The sequence below is a fragment of the Heloderma suspectum genome, chromosome 1 (assembly GCF_057233095.1).
Source record: "Heloderma suspectum isolate Gila_16-S chromosome 1, 16-S_ref, whole genome shotgun sequence".
Lineage (NCBI taxonomy): Eukaryota > Metazoa > Chordata > Lepidosauria > Squamata > Helodermatidae > Heloderma > Heloderma suspectum.
This window is the reverse complement of record NC_139458.1, coordinates 75,086,529-75,108,789: the sequence shown is the minus strand read 5'-3', so window position 1 is coordinate 75,108,789 and position 22,261 is coordinate 75,086,529. Positions and strand designations below refer to the sequence as shown.

The window sequence follows — 22,261 nt, the reverse complement described above, 5'->3', positions numbered from 1 at the left end:
TAAGAATTTGGAGCACTGGTGACTTACACCAGGTCCTAGAGGCTCCTGAGCAGGCTGAGGCCTATACAGTGAGGATTGTTCTGTCTCTGCAAATCATTGGTGGTGGTAGAGCATGGAGGCATTGTTCTTTGGCTGCTGCCTGACTCAAGTCTCTGAGTGATTCCGTGTATATGGAAGAGTATCCAAAGTTGTTCTTCTAATGAGTACTACATTTCCACAGTGTTTCATGTCCTTTGATTCCTAATAAAATCCCAGCAAGTCAGTTTTCATTATGTAAGGAAACTGTGTGTGTGTTTTAATGAGAGAGCATTCAGGCATCCACCCACCCCTTGCTTGTAATTTGAAATTATACAGTTTTGAAAGATCAGCGTGACATCGTTCTGTTGATTGTTTGGCTCATGCAGATAGAATTTGTGGTTCACTGGATGAGAATGGAACACCTCTGGGAAATGTTCCACTGATAGAGATTTCATGTCTACTCAGAAGACTGAAACGTGAGCATGGCTGCTTCTCTTTTTATCAAGGGAGTTTGTGGATCCAATGTACATGTCATAGCAAGCCTCCTCAAATGCATGACAAAATAAGACTGAAGGCACAGGCTCTAGTGCATACGTTCATACCAGGCCTGGGGCTGGCAAGAGAAAAGTTGCATTTGTCCCTAGGACACCTGCACCTAATCATGTAACCTTTGAGTGTCTTGAGCACCATTCTCTTGGTGGAAAGGTGGGGTATAAATCGAATAAATAATAAATCTTCCCCTCCAATTTCTGTGGGGAATACAACTTTATATTTTTGATTGTCCCTTATAGTAGGGTATTTCATGGATTTACTTTAGTAATATGGAGTATTACTCACATTATTAATCCTAGCATAGCTGGGAAAATGTTAACACCCTTGTGTAATAAAAGTTTTATGTTCACATTTAGAGTGGGTGTGGGGTAAAAGCAAAACATACAAACGTGCATGGGTGTGTTAAATGCTGTGTGTTTACACAGTTATAAGAAAGGATTGAAAAAAGCTGGGTGTGCCATACATGATTCATAGACAAAGCTAAAATGTGTGTTTGTGTGAGAGTGTGAGCGGGGCCGGGGGGCGGGATTTCAGTAGGATAAAAATAATGGATTGGAATATATAGGAAATAGTGTCCATTGACTAGAGGAAACTTTACAATTTTGTATGAATGGCACTTCCTATTAATTGGTCTTTTTATCCCCCTAAGTATGTGCTATTTGATCACCTTTTGTCTAATTAGTTCTTTAAGGAGGTGTATGTGTATTTTGTTATATTCTCTGTCAAGAAAACCCAAACTCTGTAATAAGTTAAATGATGCAGATTTGGTGAATTATATGTATTTATTGTGTTCTTGAAGCTTAAGCTAAGTTGGTCTGGCTCCTGGATGGTTAACTTTTCCTCCCAAGAGCTGTTCTGAGCTCTTGGAAGGAAAAGTAGGTATAAGTGTAATAAATTGGGAGGTGGGGGGAACCTTGCCTAACTGGTTCTGCCGCCAAAGATTAGCCTTTCAAAAACATGTTTTGTTTATTAATGGGCTGCATGGATGAAAGAAGGATGTGTGCAGAAATTGGTGATAGGTATGTCATGTAGACAGGGTCCTGGGGTTATCAGCCATGATGAAGCCCCTTGACTACTGAAGGCTCTACTTAATGCACGGGCACCCAAGTCCACATATGGATGAGCACACTAGACTTGAAGTTGAAACAGATGAATTGTACTTTGCAAAAGTAAGGCTTTGCAAAAACCGTTACACTTATACTGTTCAACATCTTCAGGCTGATCTTTTCTGTAATTGTGAGATCTTCCTTGCATGGTGGAATAGTGGTTGTTGTTCAGCCGTTCAGTCGTGTCTGACTCTTCATGACCCCATGGACCATAGCACGCCAGGCCTTCCTGTCCTGCGCTCTCTCCTGGAGCGTGCTCAAGTCCATATTCATTGCATCAGTGATGCTATCTAGCCATCTCATCCTCTGCTGTCCCCTTCTCCTTTTGCCTTCAGTCTTTCCCAGCATCAGGGTCTTTTCCAGGGAGTTTTCTCTTTGCAGGAATAGTGGAGTGGCATAATATTCCTATCAAAACCTTTGTTTCTCTGTGTGTGTATGTGGAGTTCTCCTGTTAACTTTTTCCTGTAGAATGATCTTAACTTTTTCCTGTAGATTCTGATAGTTTCAGGCAAGATTTGGAAATACGAGGCAGTGAGTGCTTTTGAATGCATTTTATGGTACACAGTGACGCTGGATAATATATCTGGTGCTAGCCGCTGATGAGGCAGATCCCCTGGCACAATTGCACACTCACTAGCAGCCTTTCTTCACTTATACTTTTACACCACATGGCTCAACATGGCAATAACTCATTTAATTATGGGCCTATGCCTTTGGTATGTCTCCAGGAGAATGGGAGGATCTTAACCTTTTCAGCTGCCTTCTGTTCAGCCCAGCAGAGATTGTGAGGGCCCCAAGAAACAGCTGAGCAGGAGGTATTGCATGATCACTTCAAGCTTCCCTCTTCTATTCTCTTCTTTCACAGTAGAGCACAGTCTGTTATCACGTCTCTGTGGATGGCAGGAACATTGGGAAAGTTCCAAAGGTCTCTGGCTGCTGACTTTATGCAGGTTGCACTAGCAGAAACCAATGTTTGTGCAATGTCAATATCACTTTCCCAGGAAACCCACCATGCTAGCAAGTACTTTTGACATTGCACTTTGGTTCCTGCTAGCACAATGTAAATAGTGTTAGTGGCTGAACACCACTGGAACCTTCCCAGTGTATTAGCCAACATTTATTTCTCAGTTATCATGCAACTGGAATGTTATACTGTGGTTGACTGCCCTAATTTAGTTTATGAATAAATGCTAGATGTTGAGAAGAAATGGGAGGTTTAGGGAGCTGAGAGCCAGCATGGTGCAGTGCATAGTGTAATGGACTTGGATGGAGAGACTGGCCCCTGCTTAGCTATGAAACTCTATGAATGGGCTTGGATGTCACTATCTCTCAGCCTAACCTATCAAGATTGTTGGTGGAGATAAGATGGGATAATCCCATCTATGCTTCTCTGAACTTGGATGAAAGATGGGGCATACCTGTGGTTATCAGATTTGTATTGTTCTTTTATCATTCTTTGAGGTTAGCTGGCAGCATTTAGGATCATGCCTGAAGAACATTTGGGGATAGGGTACTTCCTTTGCCTTATTCTCTTAGGGAGCAATCCTATGGCCGCTAGACAGCAGCTAGACAGCCATAGGATACCTTGTTTTCTGGGAACAGACCTCAAGGCCCATGCTTTGAGGTCGGTTCCCAGAGAATTGACCTCCATACACTTCTGCGCTGCCTTCTTTGGCAGCGCAGAACAGCCCCATCCTCCATGCTCGCAAGAGGAGCATGGAGCAGCCGAAAAGGGGTGTGTCTGGGGGGCGTTCCAGGGCGGGGAGGGCAGAAATGCCTGTACAACACATCCAATGTGTCATACAGCAGCCTCCTTCCCTCCTCAGCCCTCCCATGGCTAGAGAGCTGCAATCAGCTGTCTAGCCGAAAATGCAGGGCAGAAGGAGTGCAGAGGAAATGATCCCCTCCGTCCTTCTCCTGCCCTGCATTGGATAGGCGGTTGCCTCAGAGTTTGGAGGCAGCTGCCTATCTGGATAGGATTGTGCCCTTAGAAATGTAAAATAACATTTAAACTGTAATAGATGTATTTTGCAGTATGTGAACTTGAGCATCAGAGTCAAAGAACAGATGTGAGGGCTAGTAAGTCACAAATGAGCCCAACATGAGGTTTTTTTTCTCAGTATTTTTATTCTGAGCTCCTTAGATTAGTGCAATTCAACATACATTATAAAAACAAAATGTTACCAGGTAAAGAGCAGGCTGAAAATGCAGCCACTCCCTTCCTAGCTCTTTCCCAAACTGAATAAAACTCAGTATTTTTAAAGCCCAGGACCCTCTCTGCAATATCACATGCCCTGTTTTTGTTCATTTCTCTCACTTTTACCGGTTTCGATGTTTAAGAGGCTTATTTGAAAGAGGCATACCTTTCCCTTGGCCTTGATTCTTGGATAATTGGTTTTAGAAGTAGATTACCATCCAGTTGCCTTGAGTGCAATTTTTCTTGGTAGAAAAACAGGGCACAAATAAATAAATAAATAAATAAATAAATAAATAAATAAAACCACCAGTGTCATCATGTTTCATAATAGTTAAGTTCCTGAGGGCATCCAATGCAGCTTAATTCTCAACACATTTCTTGCGTTGGCTATCACTGAAAAATTATAATCAAGCAGGGAGATTACAACTGACGCTAGAACAAGAGCTGGGTTTATTTCCTCAAATATTTAGCATTTCCACAGTCTGCTTTAAATGTGAAACAACACCGAGTATGCAGAGATTGTCCTAGAAGTAAGCACCAGGCATTTGAATATATTCAGACTTGTAAAAGATACATTACCAATGAGAAATGAACATTGAATGATGGCTAATCCAGATTTGACCCCCCCAAAACCATCTAGGTCTAGGCCTTTGAATTTACTCTTCATCCTTTCCTTTCTTCCTGATAGCTTTTTAAAATGATAAATATTTTCATTTAAAATTATGTCTGGCATGTCATTAAATTACACTGAATATAAAATACTTATTTTTCCTTCATTTTTGAGCAATGGTATTTTGGGGGTAAGGTGGGAATGTTGACCCTAAAGGAAGGGACAGTTGCAAGCCAACCAACTTTAGTGGTTTTCTCCTTCCTTCACAGCATGGCTAGGTGGGTTGTTCAAAATGGGTTGTTCTTTAAAGACCCATTTTGAGGCACAAAGTTTTCTGAGGAAGTGGTGGCCCCATTAGGAGTTCAGTGTCACATACATTTATTGCCAGCAATGGCAATTCGAAGATCTCCCCCCATCCATTTATATCTATGTAAAGCTTATCTGTTCATAGCCCTTAAAAGATTACAGTTGATGTGGTTATTACTGATTTTACTTGTATTGCAAAAAATAATAGCTTTCCTGGAACTGAGAGTTTCTTATTTTATTTGTAATTTTAAACAGAGTGTAAATTGATTTATGAAAGGCATCTTAAAACATGGGATTGTTTGGAATGGCTTGCTTGAGTAACAAAAATTCAAACGGCAAAGGTGCTGACTGCAGAAAATGATCAGCAAGAAACTGTTCTCAGAAGGGCCAAGATTTATTAAAGACCTATATGTTTCAGAAAATAAAATTTCCTTCCTCTGGGACAGTCTAAAAAAATACTTTCCAATCTGTTCATACAATGTCAGAATTGTCTTTCTTGAAGATAGAATTATAAAAGCTGGACGAAAAGCATTTGCTTAGGTGAGTAAGGTTTTTAATAGCTTCTGGTTTTTGGGAGGTGCCAGCTGTAACATACTTTGTTGTTGTTGTTCAGTCATTTGTTGTTCAGTTGTTGTTCAGTCATTCAGTCGTGTCCGACTCTTCGTGACCCCATTGACCATAGTACGCCAGGCCTTCCTGTCCTGCGCTCTCTCCCGGAGCGTGCTCAAGTTCATATTCATTGCATCGGTGATGCTATCTAGCCATCTCATCCTCTGCCGTCCCCTTCTCCTTTTCTCCAAAATATTGGAGCTTCAGCTTCATTATCTGTCCTTCCAATGAGCAGTCAGGGTTGATTTCCTTTAGGATGGACTGATTGGACCTCCTTGCAGTCCAGGGGACTCGCAAGAGTCTTCTCCAGCACCACAGTTCGAAAGCATCAATTCTTCGGCGCTCAGCCTTCCTTATAGTCCAGCTCTCACAGCCATACGTTGCTACTGGGAAAACCATAGCTTTGATGAGACGGACCTTTGTCGGCAAGGTGATGTCTCTGTTTCTGACTATGCTGTCTAGGTTTGCCATAGCTTTCCTCCCAAGGAGCAAGCGTCTTTTAATTTCATGGCTACAGTCACCATCAGCGGTGATCTTGGAGCCCAAGAAAGTAAAATCTGTCACTGCTTCCATTTCTTCCCCTTCTATACATACGCCAGGAAGTGATGGGGCCAGATGCCATGATCTTCATTTTTTTAATGTTGAGTTTCAAACCAGCTTTTGCACTCTCCTCTTTCACCCTCAACAAGAGGCTCTTGAGATCCTCTTTGCTTTCTGCCATTAGGGTGGTATCGTCTGCATATCGGAGGTTGTTGATAATTCTCCCGGCAATCTTAATTCCGACCTCTGATTCATCCAACCCGGCATTTCTCATGATGTACTCTGCATATAAGTTAAATAAGCAGGGTGACAATATGCAGCCTTGTCGTACTCCTTTCCCAATTTGGAACCAATCAGTTGTTCCATGTCTGGTTCTTACTGTTGCTTCTTGACCCTCGTACAGGTTTCTCAGGAGACAGGTAAGGTGGTCTGGTATTCCCATCACTTTAAGAATTTGCCACAGTTTGTTGTGATCCACACAATCAAAGGCTTTAGCGTAGTCAGTGAAGCAGAAATAGACGTTTTTCTGGAATTCTCTTGCTTTCTCCATGATCCAGCGAATGTTGGCGATTTGATCTCTAGTTCCTCTGCCTCTTCTAAACCCAGCTTGTACTTCCGGGAGTTCTTGGTTCGCATACTGCTGAAGCTTAGCTTGTAGGATTTTGAGCATCACCTTGCTGGCATGTGAAATGAGTGCAATTGTGCGGTACTTTGAACACACTTTGGCGTTGCCCTTCTTTGGAATTGGAATGTAAACTGACCTTCTCCAGTCTTGCGGCCACTGTTGAGTGTTCCAAATTTGTTGGAATTGAGTGCAGCACTTTAACAGCATCATCTTTTAGGATCTTAAGTAGCTCAGCTGGAATACTGTCATCTCTGCTAGCTTTGTTGTTACTAATGCTTCCAAACGCCCACTTGACTTCACTGTCTAGGATGTCCAGCTCAACTTCAGTGACCGCACTATCATGGCTATCAGGGACATTAAGATCTTTCCTGTATAGTTCTTCTGTGTATTCTTTCCACCTCTTCTTAATCTCCTCTGCTTGTGTTAGGTCCCTGCCTTCTTTGTCCTTGACCATGCCCGTCTTTGCACAAAACGTTCCCTTGAGATCTCCGATTTTCTCGAAGAGATCTCTAGTCTTTCCCATTTAAGAAGGCCTTGTTGTCTCTCCTTGCTATTCTCTGGAACTCTGCATTCAGTTGGATATATCTTCCCCTTTCTCCCTTGCTTTTCGCTTCCCTTCTTTCGTGAGCTACTTGTAAAGCCTCATCAGACAGCCACTTGGCGTTCTTGCATTTCTTTTTCTTTGGGATGGATTGAGTTGCTGCCTCCTGAACAATGTTACGGACCTCCATCCATAGTTCCTCAGGCACTCTGTCTGTCAGGTCTAATCCCTGAAATCTATTCCTCACCTCCACTGTATATTCCTAAGGGATATGATTTAGGTCATACCTGAATGGTTTAGTGGTTTTCCCGACGTTCTTCAATTTAAGCCGAAATTTTGCAAGAAGCAGCTCATGATCTGAGCCACAGTCAGCTCCAGGTCTTGTTTTTACTGACTGTATAGAGCTTCTCCATCTATGGCTGCAAAGGACATAATCAATCTGATTTCGATATTGACCATCTGTTGATGTCCATGTGTAGAGTCGCCTCTTGTGCTGTTGGAAAAGAGTGTTTGCTATGATCAGCATGTTCTCTTGGCAAAACTGTATTAGCCTTTGTCCTGCTTCATTTTGTATACCAAGGCCATGCTTGCCTGTTATCCCGGTGATTTCTTGACTTCCTACTTAACATACTTTAGGCTCCAATTAAAGAAAGACCCATCTCTTCAGCAAGGTCTTCCTTGAGTGAGCGTGCTGCCCAATTTGTTAATCATGATGCTGTATTCAATTCAAATCAGTTTTATTGCATTGACAACCAGTCGTTGCAAAACAATCAGCAGCTAAAACATAATTAAATCAAAAAACACCAACAACAAAACAACAACCACTGGTTACCTCCTGAAATTCAACAACCCTTAAAATTTAATATTTAAAACCGAAGACCAAACCATTTCGTCTTATCTTACCTTGAACTAAGCACAATTTGGGGGTTTGAATTCAAAGCCCGTTGTCTCACTTTCAAAGCAGAATTAATATATTTTGCCTTTCTGAAAGCAGCATAATAGTCCGGTCCATTTAATAACATAAGCACCTTATCCCTTGATGTTTCCAACCTCTTTTTCTTTAGGAGTGGAAAAATATATTTGGATCTCAAGTTATCATATTTAGCGCACTCTAGCAGAAAGTGAATTCGATCCTCTATTGTCTTGCAACCGAACGGACATAGCCGACATGGCCTGGGTACATTATGAAATCTTCCCTCTACTTCCTTCAAGGGAATACTATTCAGTCGGCATTTTGTAATAAGAACCTGTAATGAACAGGGACATGGGTGTGCCAGATATTGTGCCACCTGGCTGAATGTAGCTGGCAACCCAGCATATAAATGCTGTATTGGTTTTAAGATTTTATCAATGTTTTGTATCAATGTTTTTAGAAATCATTATATATTTTAATTGTATTTTAATGTATATTACAATGTATTTTAATGTGTTTAAATTCTCTTGTAAACTGCTTAGATATATTTTTAAATATGGTAAGTGGTATATAATAATAATAACAGCAACAACAACAAGTTTATTTTCAACAAGTCTAAACAAAGACTTTGAATATCTGCTGTTGCTATACATTTCCTAGTGGCATTTTTTAAGTCCCAGTGTTGGAAGGATTAAGTCCAGTTGTGTATGAATTTGTTGTTGTTGTTGTTCAGTCGTTCAGTCGTTCAGTCGTGTCCGACTCTTCGTGACCCCATGGACCATAGCACGCCAGGCCTTCCTGTCCTGCGCTCTCTCCCGGAGCGTGCTCAAGTTCATATTCGTTGCATCCATGATGCTTTCTAGCCATCTCATCCTCTGCCGTCCCCTTCTCCTTTTGCCTTCAGTCTTTCCCAGCATCAGGGTCTTTTCCAGGGAGTTTTCTCTTCGCATTAGGTGGCCAAAATATTGGAGCTTCAGCTTCATTATCTGTCCTTCCAATGAGCAGTCAGGGTTGATTTCCTTTAGGATGGACTGATTGGACCTCCTTGCAGTCCAGGGGACTCGTAAGAGTCTTCTCCAGCACCACAGTTCGAAAGCATCAATTCTTCGGCGCTCAGCCTTCCTTATAGTCCAGCTCTCACAGCCATACATTACTACTGGGAAAACCATAGCTTTGATTAGACGGACCTTTGTCGGCAAGGTGATGTCTCTGCTTCTTACTATGCTGTCTAGGTTTGCCATAGCTTTCCTCCCAAGGAGCAAGCGTCTTTTAATTTCATGGCTACAGTCACCATCTGCGGTGATCTTGGAGCCCAAGAAAATAACATCTGTCACTGCTTCCATTTCTTCCCCTTCTATATGCCAGGAAGTGATGGGGCCAGATGACATGATCTTAGTTTTTTTAATGTTGAGTTTCAAACCAGCTTTTGCACTCTCCTCTTTCACCCTCAACAAGAGGCTCTTTAGATCCTCTTTGCTTTCTGCCATTAGGGTGGTATCGTCTGCATATCGGAGGTTGTTGATAATTCTCCCGGCAATCTTAATTCCGACCTCTGATTCATCCAACCCGGCATTTCTCATGATGTACTCTGCATATAAGTTAAATAAGCAGGGTGACAATATGCAGCCTTGTCGTACTCCTTTCCCAATTTGAACCACTCGGTTGTTCCATGTCTGGTTCTTACTGTTGCTTCTTGACCCTCGTACAGGTTTCTTAGGAGACAGGTAAGGTGGTCTGGTACTCCCATCACTTTAAGAATTTGCCACAGTTTGTTGTGATCCACACAATCAAAGGCTTTAGCGTAGTCAATGAAGCAGAAATAGACGTTTTTCTGGAATTCTCTTGCTTTCTCCATGATCCAGCGAATGTTGGTGATTTGATCTCTAGTTCCTCTGCCTCTTCTAAACCCAGCTTGTACTTCCGGTAGTTCTCGGTTCGCATACTGCTGAAGCCTAGCTTGTAGGATTTTGAGCATCACCTTGCTGGCATGTGAAATGAGCACAATTGTGCGGTAGTTTGAACACTCTTTGGTGTTGCCCTTCTTTGGAATTGGAATGTAAACTGACCTTTTCCAGTCTTGTGGCCACTGTTGAGTGTTCCAGATTTGTTGGCATATTGAATGCAGCACTTTAACAGCATCATCTTTTAGGATTTTAAATAGCTCAGCTGGAATACTGTCATCTCCGCTAGCTTTGTTGTTACTAATGCTTCCTAAGGCCCACTTGACTTCACTCTCGAGGATGTCCGGCTCAAGTTCAGTGACCGCACTATCATGGCTATCAGGGACATTCAGATCTTTCCTGTATAGTTCTTCTGTGTATTCTTGCCACCTCTTCTTAATCTCATCTGCTTCTGTTAGGTCCCTGCCTTCTTTGTCCTTGATCATGCCCGTCTTTGCACAAAACGTTCTCTTGAGATCTCCAATTTTCTTGAAGAGATCTCTAGTCTTTCCCATTCTGTTGTTTTCCTCGATTTCTTTGCATTGTTCATTTAAGAAGGCCTTCTTGTCTCTCCTTGCTATTCTCTGGAACTCTGCATTCAGTTGGGTATATCTTCCCCTTTCTCCCTTGCTTTTCGCTGCCCTTCTTTCCTCAGCTACTTGTAAAGCCTCATCAGACAGCCACTTGGCTTTCTTGCATTTCTTGCATTTCTTTTTCTTTGGGACGGATTTCGTTGCTGCCTCCTGAACAATGTTACGGACCTCCATCCATAGTTCCTCAGGCACTCTGTCTATCAGGTCTAATGCCTTAAATCTATTCGTCACCTCCACTGTATATTCATCAGGGATATGATTTAGGTCATACCTGAACGGTTTAGTGGTTTTCCCGACGTTCTTCAATTTAAGCCGAAATTTTGGAAGAAGCAGCTCATGATCTGAGCCACAGTCAGCTCCAGGTCTTGTTTTTACTGACTGTATGGCGCTTCTCCATCTTTGGCTGCAAAGGACATAATCAATCTGATTTCGATATTGACCATCTGGTGACGTCCATGTGTAGAGTCGCCTCTTGTGCTGTTGGAAAAGAGTGTTTGCTATGATCAGCATGTTCTCTTGGCAAAACTCTATTAGCTTTTGTCCTGCTTCATTTTGTACACCAAGGCCATGCCTGCCTGTTATCCCGGTGATTTCTTGACTTCCTACTTTAGCATTCCAATCCCCTATGATGAAGAGGACATCTTTTTTTGGTGTTAGTTCTAGAAGGTGTTGTAGGTCTTCATAGAACCGATCAACCTCAGCTTCTTCGGCCTCAGTGGTTGGGGCATAGACTTGAATTACTGTGATGTTGAATGGTTTGCCTTGGATTCGTACTGAGATCATTCTATCATTTTTAAGATTGTACCCCAGTACTGCTTTTCCCACCCTTTTGTTGACTATGAGTGCTACTCCATTTCTTCTAAGGGATTCTTGCCCACAATAGTAGATATGATGGTCACCTGAATTAAATTCGCCCATGCCTGTCCATTTTAGTTCGCTGATTCCCAAGATGTCGATGTTCAATCTTGCCATCTCATGTTTGACCACCTCCAGCTTACCTTGCTTCATTGATCTGACATTCCAGGTTCCTAAACAATATTGTTCTTTACAGCATCGGATTTTCTTTTCACCGCCAGACACATCCACAGCTGAGTGTCCTTTTGGGTTTGGCCCAGCCGCTTCACTCTTTCTGGCGCTACTTGGAAATACCCTCTGCTCTTCCCCGGTAGCATATTGGACACCTTCCGACCTGAGGGGCTCCTCTTCCGGCGTCATATCTTTTAGCCTTGTGATACGTTCCATGGGGTTTTCTTGGCAAGAATACTGGAGTGGGTTGCCATTTCCTTCTCCAGTGGACCACATTTTGTCAGAACTCTCTGCCATGACCTGTCCGTTTTGGGTGGCCCTGCACGGCATAGCTTATGGCTTCACTGAGTTACGCAACCCCTTCGCCACAACAAGGCAGTGATCCATGAAGGGGTGTGTATGAATAGTGGGAATTAATTACAAGTAAATGGGGTAACATGGATACAAAGGAATACTGGTAGCTCCCCCTAAAAACCCATTGCACTAGCAAGCATTGCTGGGACTCCATTGGACCCTTCCCTTGATGTTTATGCCATGGTGTCTGCATGATGACAGTCTTAAGATGGAATGCGGGAGGAAGGGAGTGTAGACCTTCAAATAAGGTTCTAGCAGGTCATGTGATGGTTTCAGGTTTCACCTGGGGCTGCTTGTAAGAAAAAAAGGCAGATACGTTTGATCTCCCATTTTTAAAAATATAAAATCTAGCTGTTACTCAGAAATGTCTCCATCTTGGGCGAAGCACACAAGTTCCATTAGCAGTAGAAACAGAGAGAAACTAGGCAGATTTTATATTAACAAAGGTGGTGATGATTTTAGATGATGTACTTCATTAAAGGGCAGTAGAAGCCAAATTGGGTAGCTTTACCTTGTGGTAGCTATAAGAAAACAGTTTGGGGTTAATTTTTTTTAAGGGGTTAATTTTCTGTTTTTCACAAGTGCATACTTACCTGCATTTTAATATATTTCATTAATGTTTTTAGATTGCTCCTGAGGAAGGAAACTTGTTTTCCAAAATGCATCAGGCTTTAATAAAATTCTGGTATTTTGAGAACTGTTTCTTTTCTGCTCATTTTTTGTTTAGTTAACTATCTAGCAATTGTGTTGCCAGAATAGTTAAGGCACGGTGCTCATTACTTAGATATATAAGGTCTACTATTTTTTTAATAATGGAAAATTGCAAGGAAATAATGTGAATATTTCAACAAACTCATGATGCATTTTATTGCACTTTAAAAGGTGAAGATTTTGCTTCATGGTGCACCAACAAAATGGCGCAGTGTGGAATGCTCGTGTTCCCTGTTCTTATCAATCAGCCATGTGCTCCTCCATGATACTCCATTAGAATTTGCTGATTGTTGGAGGCAGAAAGCATTCTGGCTAGATGCTTAATTACTGTGGCAACAAGCTCTTGTTACTTTTGAGAAAAAGACTGCAGAAAGTGCTGGTTTTCCTAGAACTGTCAGTATCCTTGACTTGTACATAATGCTTCTCTGTCAACCTGGTGCTGGTTCAGCAGCATCCTTACATGCAGAGACTTGGCAAGTATTTAAATGCCACATTTTGTGTATTTGGTTGAGTTTCTGAATAGGATGCTCTTCTTTGCGTTAAAGGGTGTATAGAGCAGCGCAGGATTTTATGCTGACATTCCTTTGCCTTTGTTTACTCCCTGCCAGGTTGCATTTGTGGAGGTGTTGTGTTGTTGTTGTTAAGGCTCTTGAAAGGACAATAAAGCAATAAAGCACTTTGTAATGAGTTTAGGGCCAGGGTGATATGGGAACAGCCGTTTGTTTCAGCATCCTTGTAAAATCAGAATCTAAAAGGTACTTTGTTGTCAGAAGATAACATTCATATTCTAAGGTGCAGACATTTTTCATTCATTTATGAAGACATGCACTAGACTTGTATGAGTTTTCTGGATTAAATTTTTTCTTTTTTCTGTTCTGTGGAGATTCAGGTAAAAAACATAGTAGAAATGCTTTAGAATTTGTTCATTTGCTTTTTGCCCTTTATTGTTTGGGCAGCTTTAATAATTGAGTCAACACACAGGCTTGGGGCCCAGAGAGTCCTGTGTGTGAGCAGAAGGCACATAATGATTTATTCTAAACAATATACTGTATTTTCAAGCAAGAGTGCCATATGGATGTCTGGAGTACCTATGGAGGTTAACCAAATGAGTTGTGCACATTGCTGGCCTGCATAAATGCAGCTCATCAGCCTTTTATGGTGGCCCACTAAGGCCTTGATAAACCTGATGTTGTCTGCTGCAATATGTGGTTGGTGGGCTTCCATCCCAGCTGAGATGAAAGCCATTCCATCGGCTGTGCTGCAAGAACAGTTCTGTTGGCCTCCCTCCCTCCCTCAACTGTCATCTGGTAGCAGCCATCCCATCAGGCTATAATACAGGAAGAGATGGGAAATAGGACTGACCACTCAGTCAGCTCTGCTAAACTACCAGAGAGCTTCAGCTATTGGGCAGTATAGAAACAAACAAACAAACAAACAAACCAGCTCCTTTTGGCTCCACTTAACGCTGGACTGTCTTGTGTCTTACTGATCTGTAAGCATCTCTTTAAGCTTTTTCTGCTGAAGAATGAGCTAAAATGCATTATATACAGAAGTGAATACATACTGAGCCACAAGTTGTGCAGGCCTGGCAGTTGTGAGGGTGGTTGCACAGTGGCTCCAACTTAAAATCTTGTGCCCATTCTTGTACTTCTGAGCATAAGCAGTAGGAACTAAAGCGGGGATGGGGAGCAGAGGTAGAATGCTGGCTAGGAAAGGTGAGAGAGGGAAATAGGTTGGGGAACATGGAGCTAGTAAAGTCAATCCTCTTGATAGGCAGGGCAAAGCTGATTTCAGGAACTATTAATTGTCACTTTCTTACTGTATTTTTGCTGCCACATGCCAGTTAGATATTCTGCCTTAGACACAATATTTTGGGCCATCTCTGAACCTTAGCTTCAGCCATGGTTCATGAGAAAAAATGCTCTGTAGGGGAAGACTCCCCAAACAGAGTCCATCAGGAGACCATGGACTTGCCTGTTTGAATACTTAATCACCGGGATATTTGAGAGCTTGCCTTCTCCCTTATCAGCCTGCCCAGTCACTAAGGTCATCAGATGAGACACTCCTGGTCATTGTGCATGGATCTAAGGTCCATTTAGAGTCCACTTGGAGTAGAGCTTTTGGTGTATTTCATCTCTGTGAAATTCTCTGTTGGTTGATGTCAGACAGTTGTTTTGTTTTCAGGGCTGTAACATTTTTCTGCCCACTGTGGCTCCCCCCCAAGCTGCTCTTAGCTGTGTGTGTGTGTGGAAAGGGGGGGGGGTGTTCATTGGAACTGTGCCAGTTTGGAAGGGCTAAATCTTCTCCAACCATGATCCCAATCCTGCTTCCCCAGCATTAGCTATTTACATTTCAAAAACAGCTTACATGTACTTAAAGTAACTGTAGTTTGACCCTAAAAGAGCTTTTACTGAGGTTGCTTAACTGGCTTTGTTTTCACATTACTAGTGCTACTGAGATTTGATATATTTCTCTTGTTGTATTTGGGTTGTTGCTGGGGTTGTGTGGGGTAGAGTTAATTTTATTGTAAATACTTCATGCATTTTGAATTTAAAAGCATTTTATAAATAATAGTAACAATAATGGATCAGTGCCTGAAAAGGAACTCTTTCTCAGGCCTGCCCTGGGAATATTTAAGGAAGTGGCAGTAGACTAATTCAGCAATCTTCTCCCCATCACTCTTGCTGCAGATAGCAACTCAGAATTTATATCTGGTTTTCCTCATTCATATCTGTATTCAGTGGCTTTGGATCCAGAATGGTTGGGTTCCAAAGCCTGTTCTATGAACAAAATAGAGCTCTTTTCAGAGAATGGGGCTGTGATGTTTCCCCCTTCCCTCTGCAACCCCCTGTAAACCTCCCCCCCCATCTGTTCAGGGTTGGATGATCCTCTGGAGCAGAATGGCATGTGAACATGGGGTTGTAGGAAGTAGGGTGTTACATGATGTGCTCTAGTTAGACCTGTGTACAAACTTGCACACATTCTAACGAGACTCATACACCCGCTTATAAGGAATCTTTAGACATTGGCAATAGAGCGTCTGTGGCTAATAAGGCAATTCCCACCCAAAGAGATTCACTGGAGAGGATAATGCCACAATGGCACATTTATTGGGGATAACAAAGATTCAAATGCACAAACTAGTTTGGGGAATTAGCTGAGCAAATGGATTTAACACTTAAGACCAAGTGGAGATGCTCCAGCCTTCACCAAGTTTGGAGTCTTCCTGAAGCCTACACACACACACACACACGCACGCACACACGGGAGGGGGAAGGGGGGGAAGCTACAATTTCTACAAAGAATCTCTAAAAGCAATATACTTTTTCTTGGGCTGAAGCTGTTTCCTGCAGACAGGAACTAGTGTACGTTGCAATTCCTGGTCACAGAATCATAGAATAGTAGGGTTGGAAGGGGCCTATAAGATAATCGAGTCCAACCCCTGCTCAATGCAGGAATCCAAGTCAGAGCATCCCTGACAGATGGTGTCCATTCTCATCTTGAATGCCTCCAGTGTGGGAGAGCCCACTACCTCCCTAGGTAAGGTCTAAGGTGAAGAGGAAGGAAAGCTGAGAGCCTTTACTGGGGAAGCAAAGCATCCACTGTTGGCACCTTGCTCTGGCATGCAAAGAGCTTAGCGATTTCATTGATTTCAGCATGGAGCCTTTTCTCTGGGAGGAGAGACTCCTGAGTGATTTCAGCAGCAGTGTGGAACCTTACCCCTGCAGGGGTGAGGCACAGTTGTGATTTCAGCAGCATGGCCCCCCACCTCTGGGAAGAGGGGTATTGGGGACTGCCCCAACCTGAGGCGTCTTATACAGTTCAGAGAAAGGCAGTGACATCACAACTCTGATGAGCCAGACACAGCTCATAGGCACTGGTAATGGTGCTACTTGCTATGGGAGAAAGACTGAGTTGGCCTCCCATCTTGTATAACAAAAGGGGGTGCTTGAGGATGATGGCTGTATTTGCCAAAAACAAAAGTCCTACTTACTATCTCTTATTCACTTAACAAAAGATGACCTTGCATCTTAATGACTATCTTAAAGACAGGTGTCAAGGCTGGAGTTCAACAATAGGAGCTTATTGCAGGTAGTTGAAGTAACTTACCAGATATCACTCTTTTTATCCAGCACATTCATTTTTTGCTGAATTTTGACCCCCACCTTTGCCTTTGGGGAATGCATTTTAAGAAGTCCATTAGAAACTGAATTGCTTGATCTAGTCTTGCATGTTGCTCTCAACCCCATTCCTGTGCCTTTCTTCCACCTTTGCTGAGGCTGGGGATGAAGACCCCTGGCTTTTTGGCTGTCTTGAAATGGAGTCAGTACTGTTCACTCAAAAGAGAGCTACTTTGTAACAAGGGGTAAATGCCAAAAATCGGGGAGGGGGGACCACTTGAAGAAGTGGAGATACCACCTTTGGATCCAACTCTGTATCTCCTCATTGAGCAGAACATCTGTTACTTAGCTGTATTTTGCTGGTTGAAATGAAACTATTCCTACAGCTATTGACCTGAAGGAAAGTCTGTTTTATATGTGGAAAAGTAACTTACACCCTTCTGTATTAAAGCTGTAAAATATGTCAGTTGTTCCATTAATATTCATCTGTGAGGTAAAATGTATTGAGAAAGTAGCTACTATATAGACATTTTAAGTTTTCACTTAAATAACTGATCATGTGTATTGACTATTCACTCTGTCTTTCACTTTATTCACTCTAGGTTTAAAGCAAGTTTAACTATTGAAATTTTGGGCCTCAAAACAATGTTACGACATTTGGATGTGTGGCAAGATGATTGCTTCTTAAAATGGATAGATTAAGACTTCTAAGAAGTCAAAAGTGATTGAATAACAGAGTTGCATCTATAGACATTTAGCACTATATTAAATGATCACAACTGGGATCTCATGCAACCTTTGTATTTTCTGGAGAACCTTCTCCAGAAGAGAATTATAAATTTAAAAGGCAGAGATGACTGTATTTTCTTTTGGAGCTTACTAAGGACAAACACATTTTTCAATAATGACCAGCTTGAAGCGGTCCCAGACTGAAAGGGCTGTTGCCACCGGAGTCTCGGATGGAACTCCAAAAGTCCATTCAGATGACTTTTACATGAGACGCTTTAGGTCACAGAATGGCAGCTTGGGATCTTCAGTGATGGCTCCAGTAGGCCCTCCACGTAATGAAGGGTCTCATCACATTACTTCTACTCCTGGAGTTCCTAAAATGGGGGTTAGGGCAAGGATTGCTGACTGGCCCCCAAGGAAGGAAAACGTCAAAGAAAGCAGTCGATCAAGTCAAGAAATGGATACATCAAGCTGTCTTGATAGTATGTCTTCAAAAAGTAGTCCTGGGAGTCAGGGGAGCTCTATTAACTTGAATGCTAGTGACTCTGTCATGTTAAAGAGCATCCAAAACACACTTAAAAACAAAACAAGACAATCTGAGAATCTAGATTCTAGGTTTCTCACACCTGATGGCTACCACAGTTCCCCTAGAAAAGCTCTTCGTAGAATAAGGCAGCGAAGTAATAGTGATATTACCCTAAGTGAGCTTGACATGGATAGTTTTGATGAATGTATCTCACCCAGTTATAAATCTGGACCATCACTACACAGAGAATATGGCAGCACATCATCAATAGATAAGCAGGGTACTTCAGGGGAAAGTTTTTTTGACTTATTAAAAGATTATAAAGATGAAAAGTCTGACCAGAGAGTCTCAAGCACCAGCAAGTTCAGTGAGCTACTTATAGCTAGTGGAAGTAAGGGTTCAGGATTTTCTTTGGATGTGATAGATGGACCCATCACTCAGAGGGAAAATCTCCGACTATTTAAAGAAAGGGAGAAACCACTGAAGAGACGGTCAAAATCAGAGACGGGAGATTCTTCCATTTTTCGAAAGCTGCGTAATGCCAAAGGTGAAGGGGATCTTGGGAAGTCTTCAGACCTTGAGGACAGCAGATCAGAAGATAGTGTCAAGCCTTGGACTTGCCCAAAGTGTTTTGCCCATTATGATGTTCAGAGTATATTATTTGATTTAAATGAAGTGGCAGTTAATCGGCACAATGTTATTAAACGAAGGAATACAACAACTGGAGCTTCTGCTGCTGCAGTTGCATCATTAGCTTCTGGACCATTGTCCCATTCTGCAAGTTTTAATTCCCCGATGGGCAGTACAGAAGACCTGAATTCCAAAGGAAGTCTCAATATGGACCAGGGAGATGATAAAAGCAATGATCTTGTCATGAGTTGTCCTTACTTTCGAAATGAGATTGGTGGAGAAGGAGAAAGAAAGATCAGCCTTTCCAAATCTAACTCTGGATCCTTCAGCAGCTGTGAAAGTGCCTCTTTTGAGTCTACTCTTAGCTCTCATTGCACAAATGCAGGAGTGGCTGTGCTTGAAATACCCAAGGATAATCTGTTGTTACACTTGGACAGAGTGAAAAGATACATTGTTGAACATGTGGATCTTGGTGCATATTATTATCGGAAATTCTTCTATCAGAAAGGTGAGCAGTCATTTATGGCCTTAAACAACAATTCTTTGCTGTTGACTGAACATTGTCAAACTACTATCTTGGTGCACAGAATGTTCATTTTATCATACTAGTTAGAATTCATATATAAACTTAAAAAGAAATTTTGCAATTTGCTTTTTAGTAGCGTGCAAGAATTTTTTAGACTTTGTAATTAAGGCAAAACTTTCTAATTCAGCCTTCCCCAACCTGATACCCTCCAGATGTTTTGGACAACAACTCCCAATATTCCTGACCAGTGGCTATGCTGGCTGGGGTTGATGGCAATTGAAGTCCAAAACATCGGAAGAGCACAGATTGGGGAAGGGTGTCCCAACTTGAATGGTCAAGAATCCAAATCAAGAAAAGCACGCTACAGAAAAAATGCTGCAAATATTTTTCAAATATTGTGGGGATGTGGGAGGGAATCTAGAAATGCTGCCAAGCTGTATCTCTGATTGCCTAGTTCACATGTTGCATTTGTCCTTGTAAGCATGTGCCCATGGATGATGGGCACATGCTTACATTTAGAACAAATGTGAGCATGTTCTGTGGGAACTGGTCCTAAAACATTAACCTGTTGTGGGAATATAAAATACCGACTTTTTTCTGAGATAATTCTTGCCCCCCCCCCTTTTTTAATGCACAAGAACACTGGAACTACTTTGGGGCAGATGAGAACCTTGGTCCTGTAGCTGTCAGCATCAGAAGAGAAAAACCTGAAGAAATCAAAGAAAATGGGTCTCAATATAACTACCGCATCATTTTCAGAACTAGTGAGGTAAGCAATGTATGGGCAATATAAGAATAAGAAATACAAAAATACCTATTCTGCATACTCTAGGACTTGCTACAAATGCGGCTTGAATAGGGGTACTTTTTCTTATGTTTTGCATATTCCCTATAATGCACCTATTATTTAACAGTGTTAAATAAATAATTTAAATAATGATGCAAACAATTACTGAGGCATAAAAAGGGGCATTAAGAGTAAAATATCTGATATTGTTTTAAATGTATTAGTTGCAGACCAAATGGTACTGTCCAAACATTGGAAGGTTAATATTTCAGTTGACGAGTTGTTATGCATACTAATCATGATGTAAATTCTATATTATGGTTATAGTTACTATGTATGCTTGAATTTCCTTTAAATAAAAAAGATTTGAGGGGAAAGAATAAGAATGTGAAATACTTGCCATGAAAATTTGTCATCCATGTGGCTGATAGATTTCTTAAGTCAGAAGAAATGTTGGGAAGGGGGGTTTGTCAGATTTGGCTATTCAGTTTGCATTCAGAAGACTCAAATTGAATTGGAGCATCTTACAAATTCCAGCTTGTTAGTTCAAATCTAATCTAAGCCATAAACTAGGTGATGTTAGACAAGGCACTCTTCTCAGACACTTAAGGAAAGACATCCACGTTACTGAATTTCGTATTACGTTCTAGAATAGGGATTTGGAACACTGATCAATAAATAATTAGAAGCATCAGAACTATTCTCATGAAAGCACAAAAACATTCTTATTTTTGGTTAGGTCAAGACAGGCATCATTTTTTCTGTGAATTTGGGCCTCTGCACCCGTCACCCAATTTGTTTTGTTTTTCTAGTTATATCTAGTAGAAGCCAGATCTGGCTCAAGAGAGCTATACACACACACACACACACACACACACACACACGTGTGTGTGTGCACAGACCTGGTTCACACATAATGTTAACCCATGGTTTATTTAACACATGGGTTGTTGAATTCTGAGCTCTTGTGATGTGCATACCCAGCTGCGTTACACAGAAAGAGAATCCATGGGTTTTTGTTGGGTTATTAATTCTGGGTTGTTTAAACTGTGGGTGAACTCAGAATTGTAATTGTTCATGGGTTGTTTTGCCAGGCTACAGAAACAGCAAGCAAGAGTGGTAAAAACACCCAGCTGCTCTACGTAACAGTACTACAATGCTGCAGAGGCTTTTAGTATACAAGGAGGGAGCAGGCGAAGGAGGAGAGAAACTAACAACTCAGGGATTGAGAAAACAAACTGTGGTTTGTTCAGTCATCTGCCAGAAAACCCTGGGTAGGGCAACAAGCCAGGGGTTAACCATAGTTTAAGTAAAGCATGGGTTAGCATTATGTGCAAACCAGGTCTCGCTTCTCCTGCTTGGAAAACTGGATTTATCTAGGATACATGGGTGACATCATGTAAAATTAAGGGGAAAAAACTTGATTTGGAGGAAGAGTGAGGGGACCATGTGTCTATATGAGACAAAGTTCTGTCATGGACAACAAAGGGCAAATCTAAAATGATATAAAATGTGAGAAGTGCAGGACACAGGCTTACCAACTTTTGTGTGAGTTTGGTCATAATCTGGCTCTGGCACACACTTAAGCAAATATTTTAATGGGACTAAATGTGATTTTAGTGGGATTAAGTGTGCACAGCTATATGCTGAAATGGAATCTTTATTTTAAAATTTGCTGCCCTCTTAAAGCCTCTGCTGCCAAGCAGTACTGTCCTGGTTCCAAGAAATATATAAAGCTATAATTGCATTGTGTGTCCTTACGGTTTCAGAAAGGCAAAGAAAGAGTAATAAATCACAGTTCTTTAATAATGCAATATTATCGTTAAGTTTTAGAGTTTATCTATTTTATTTATTTAAAATTATTTTTAGACCACCTTTTAGAATAGAACCCTCTCATGGTGGGATACAGGGTAAAAACCAGTACAAAAGTATACAAACAAGCAATAAATATACAGTAAAATAGTATAAGGTACTATAAAAACAGATTAAACCAATAAAACCTGCTGCTCACAGATTATGGGAAGGCCAGTGAAAACAAGTGGGTCTTCAGAACCTTCCTGAAGACCTTCAAGGAAAGGGCCTGACAAACCCCCATGGAAGCTGATTCAAGAGGGATGGGACCCTCTCCCTTGTATTCAGCAGCCTAACTGCCCTTAGTGGCAGGCAAGTTTAAAGGGCCTCAGGTGATGACCTCAAAGTGCAGGCAGGTTGGTAAATAAATAATAAATAAATCACAGTTCTTAATAGTAGAATTTTATCCCTAAGTTTTAGGGTTGTATCCTAAAGTCTCAAAATAGCCTT

General features: G+C 41.6%; 1 protein-coding gene across 6 annotated transcripts in view; it reads left to right on the top strand.

Moving 5' to 3' along the window:
• SIPA1L1 (signal induced proliferation associated 1 like 1) overlaps positions 1-22,261 on the top strand; it is a 257,448-nt gene that overhangs the window by 138,390 nt on the left and 96,797 nt on the right. For all 6 annotated transcript variants that reach the window (XM_084847797.1, XM_084847839.1, XM_084847824.1 and 3 more), the window contains 2 exons: positions 17,365-19,155; positions 19,812-19,942. In XM_084847797.1, coding sequence (XP_084703923.1) covers positions 17,667-19,155; positions 19,812-19,942 — 1,620 coding nt within the window. In that variant the 5' untranslated portion in view covers positions 17,365-17,666. The remainder of the gene's footprint in view (positions 1-17,364; positions 19,156-19,811; positions 19,943-22,261) is intronic.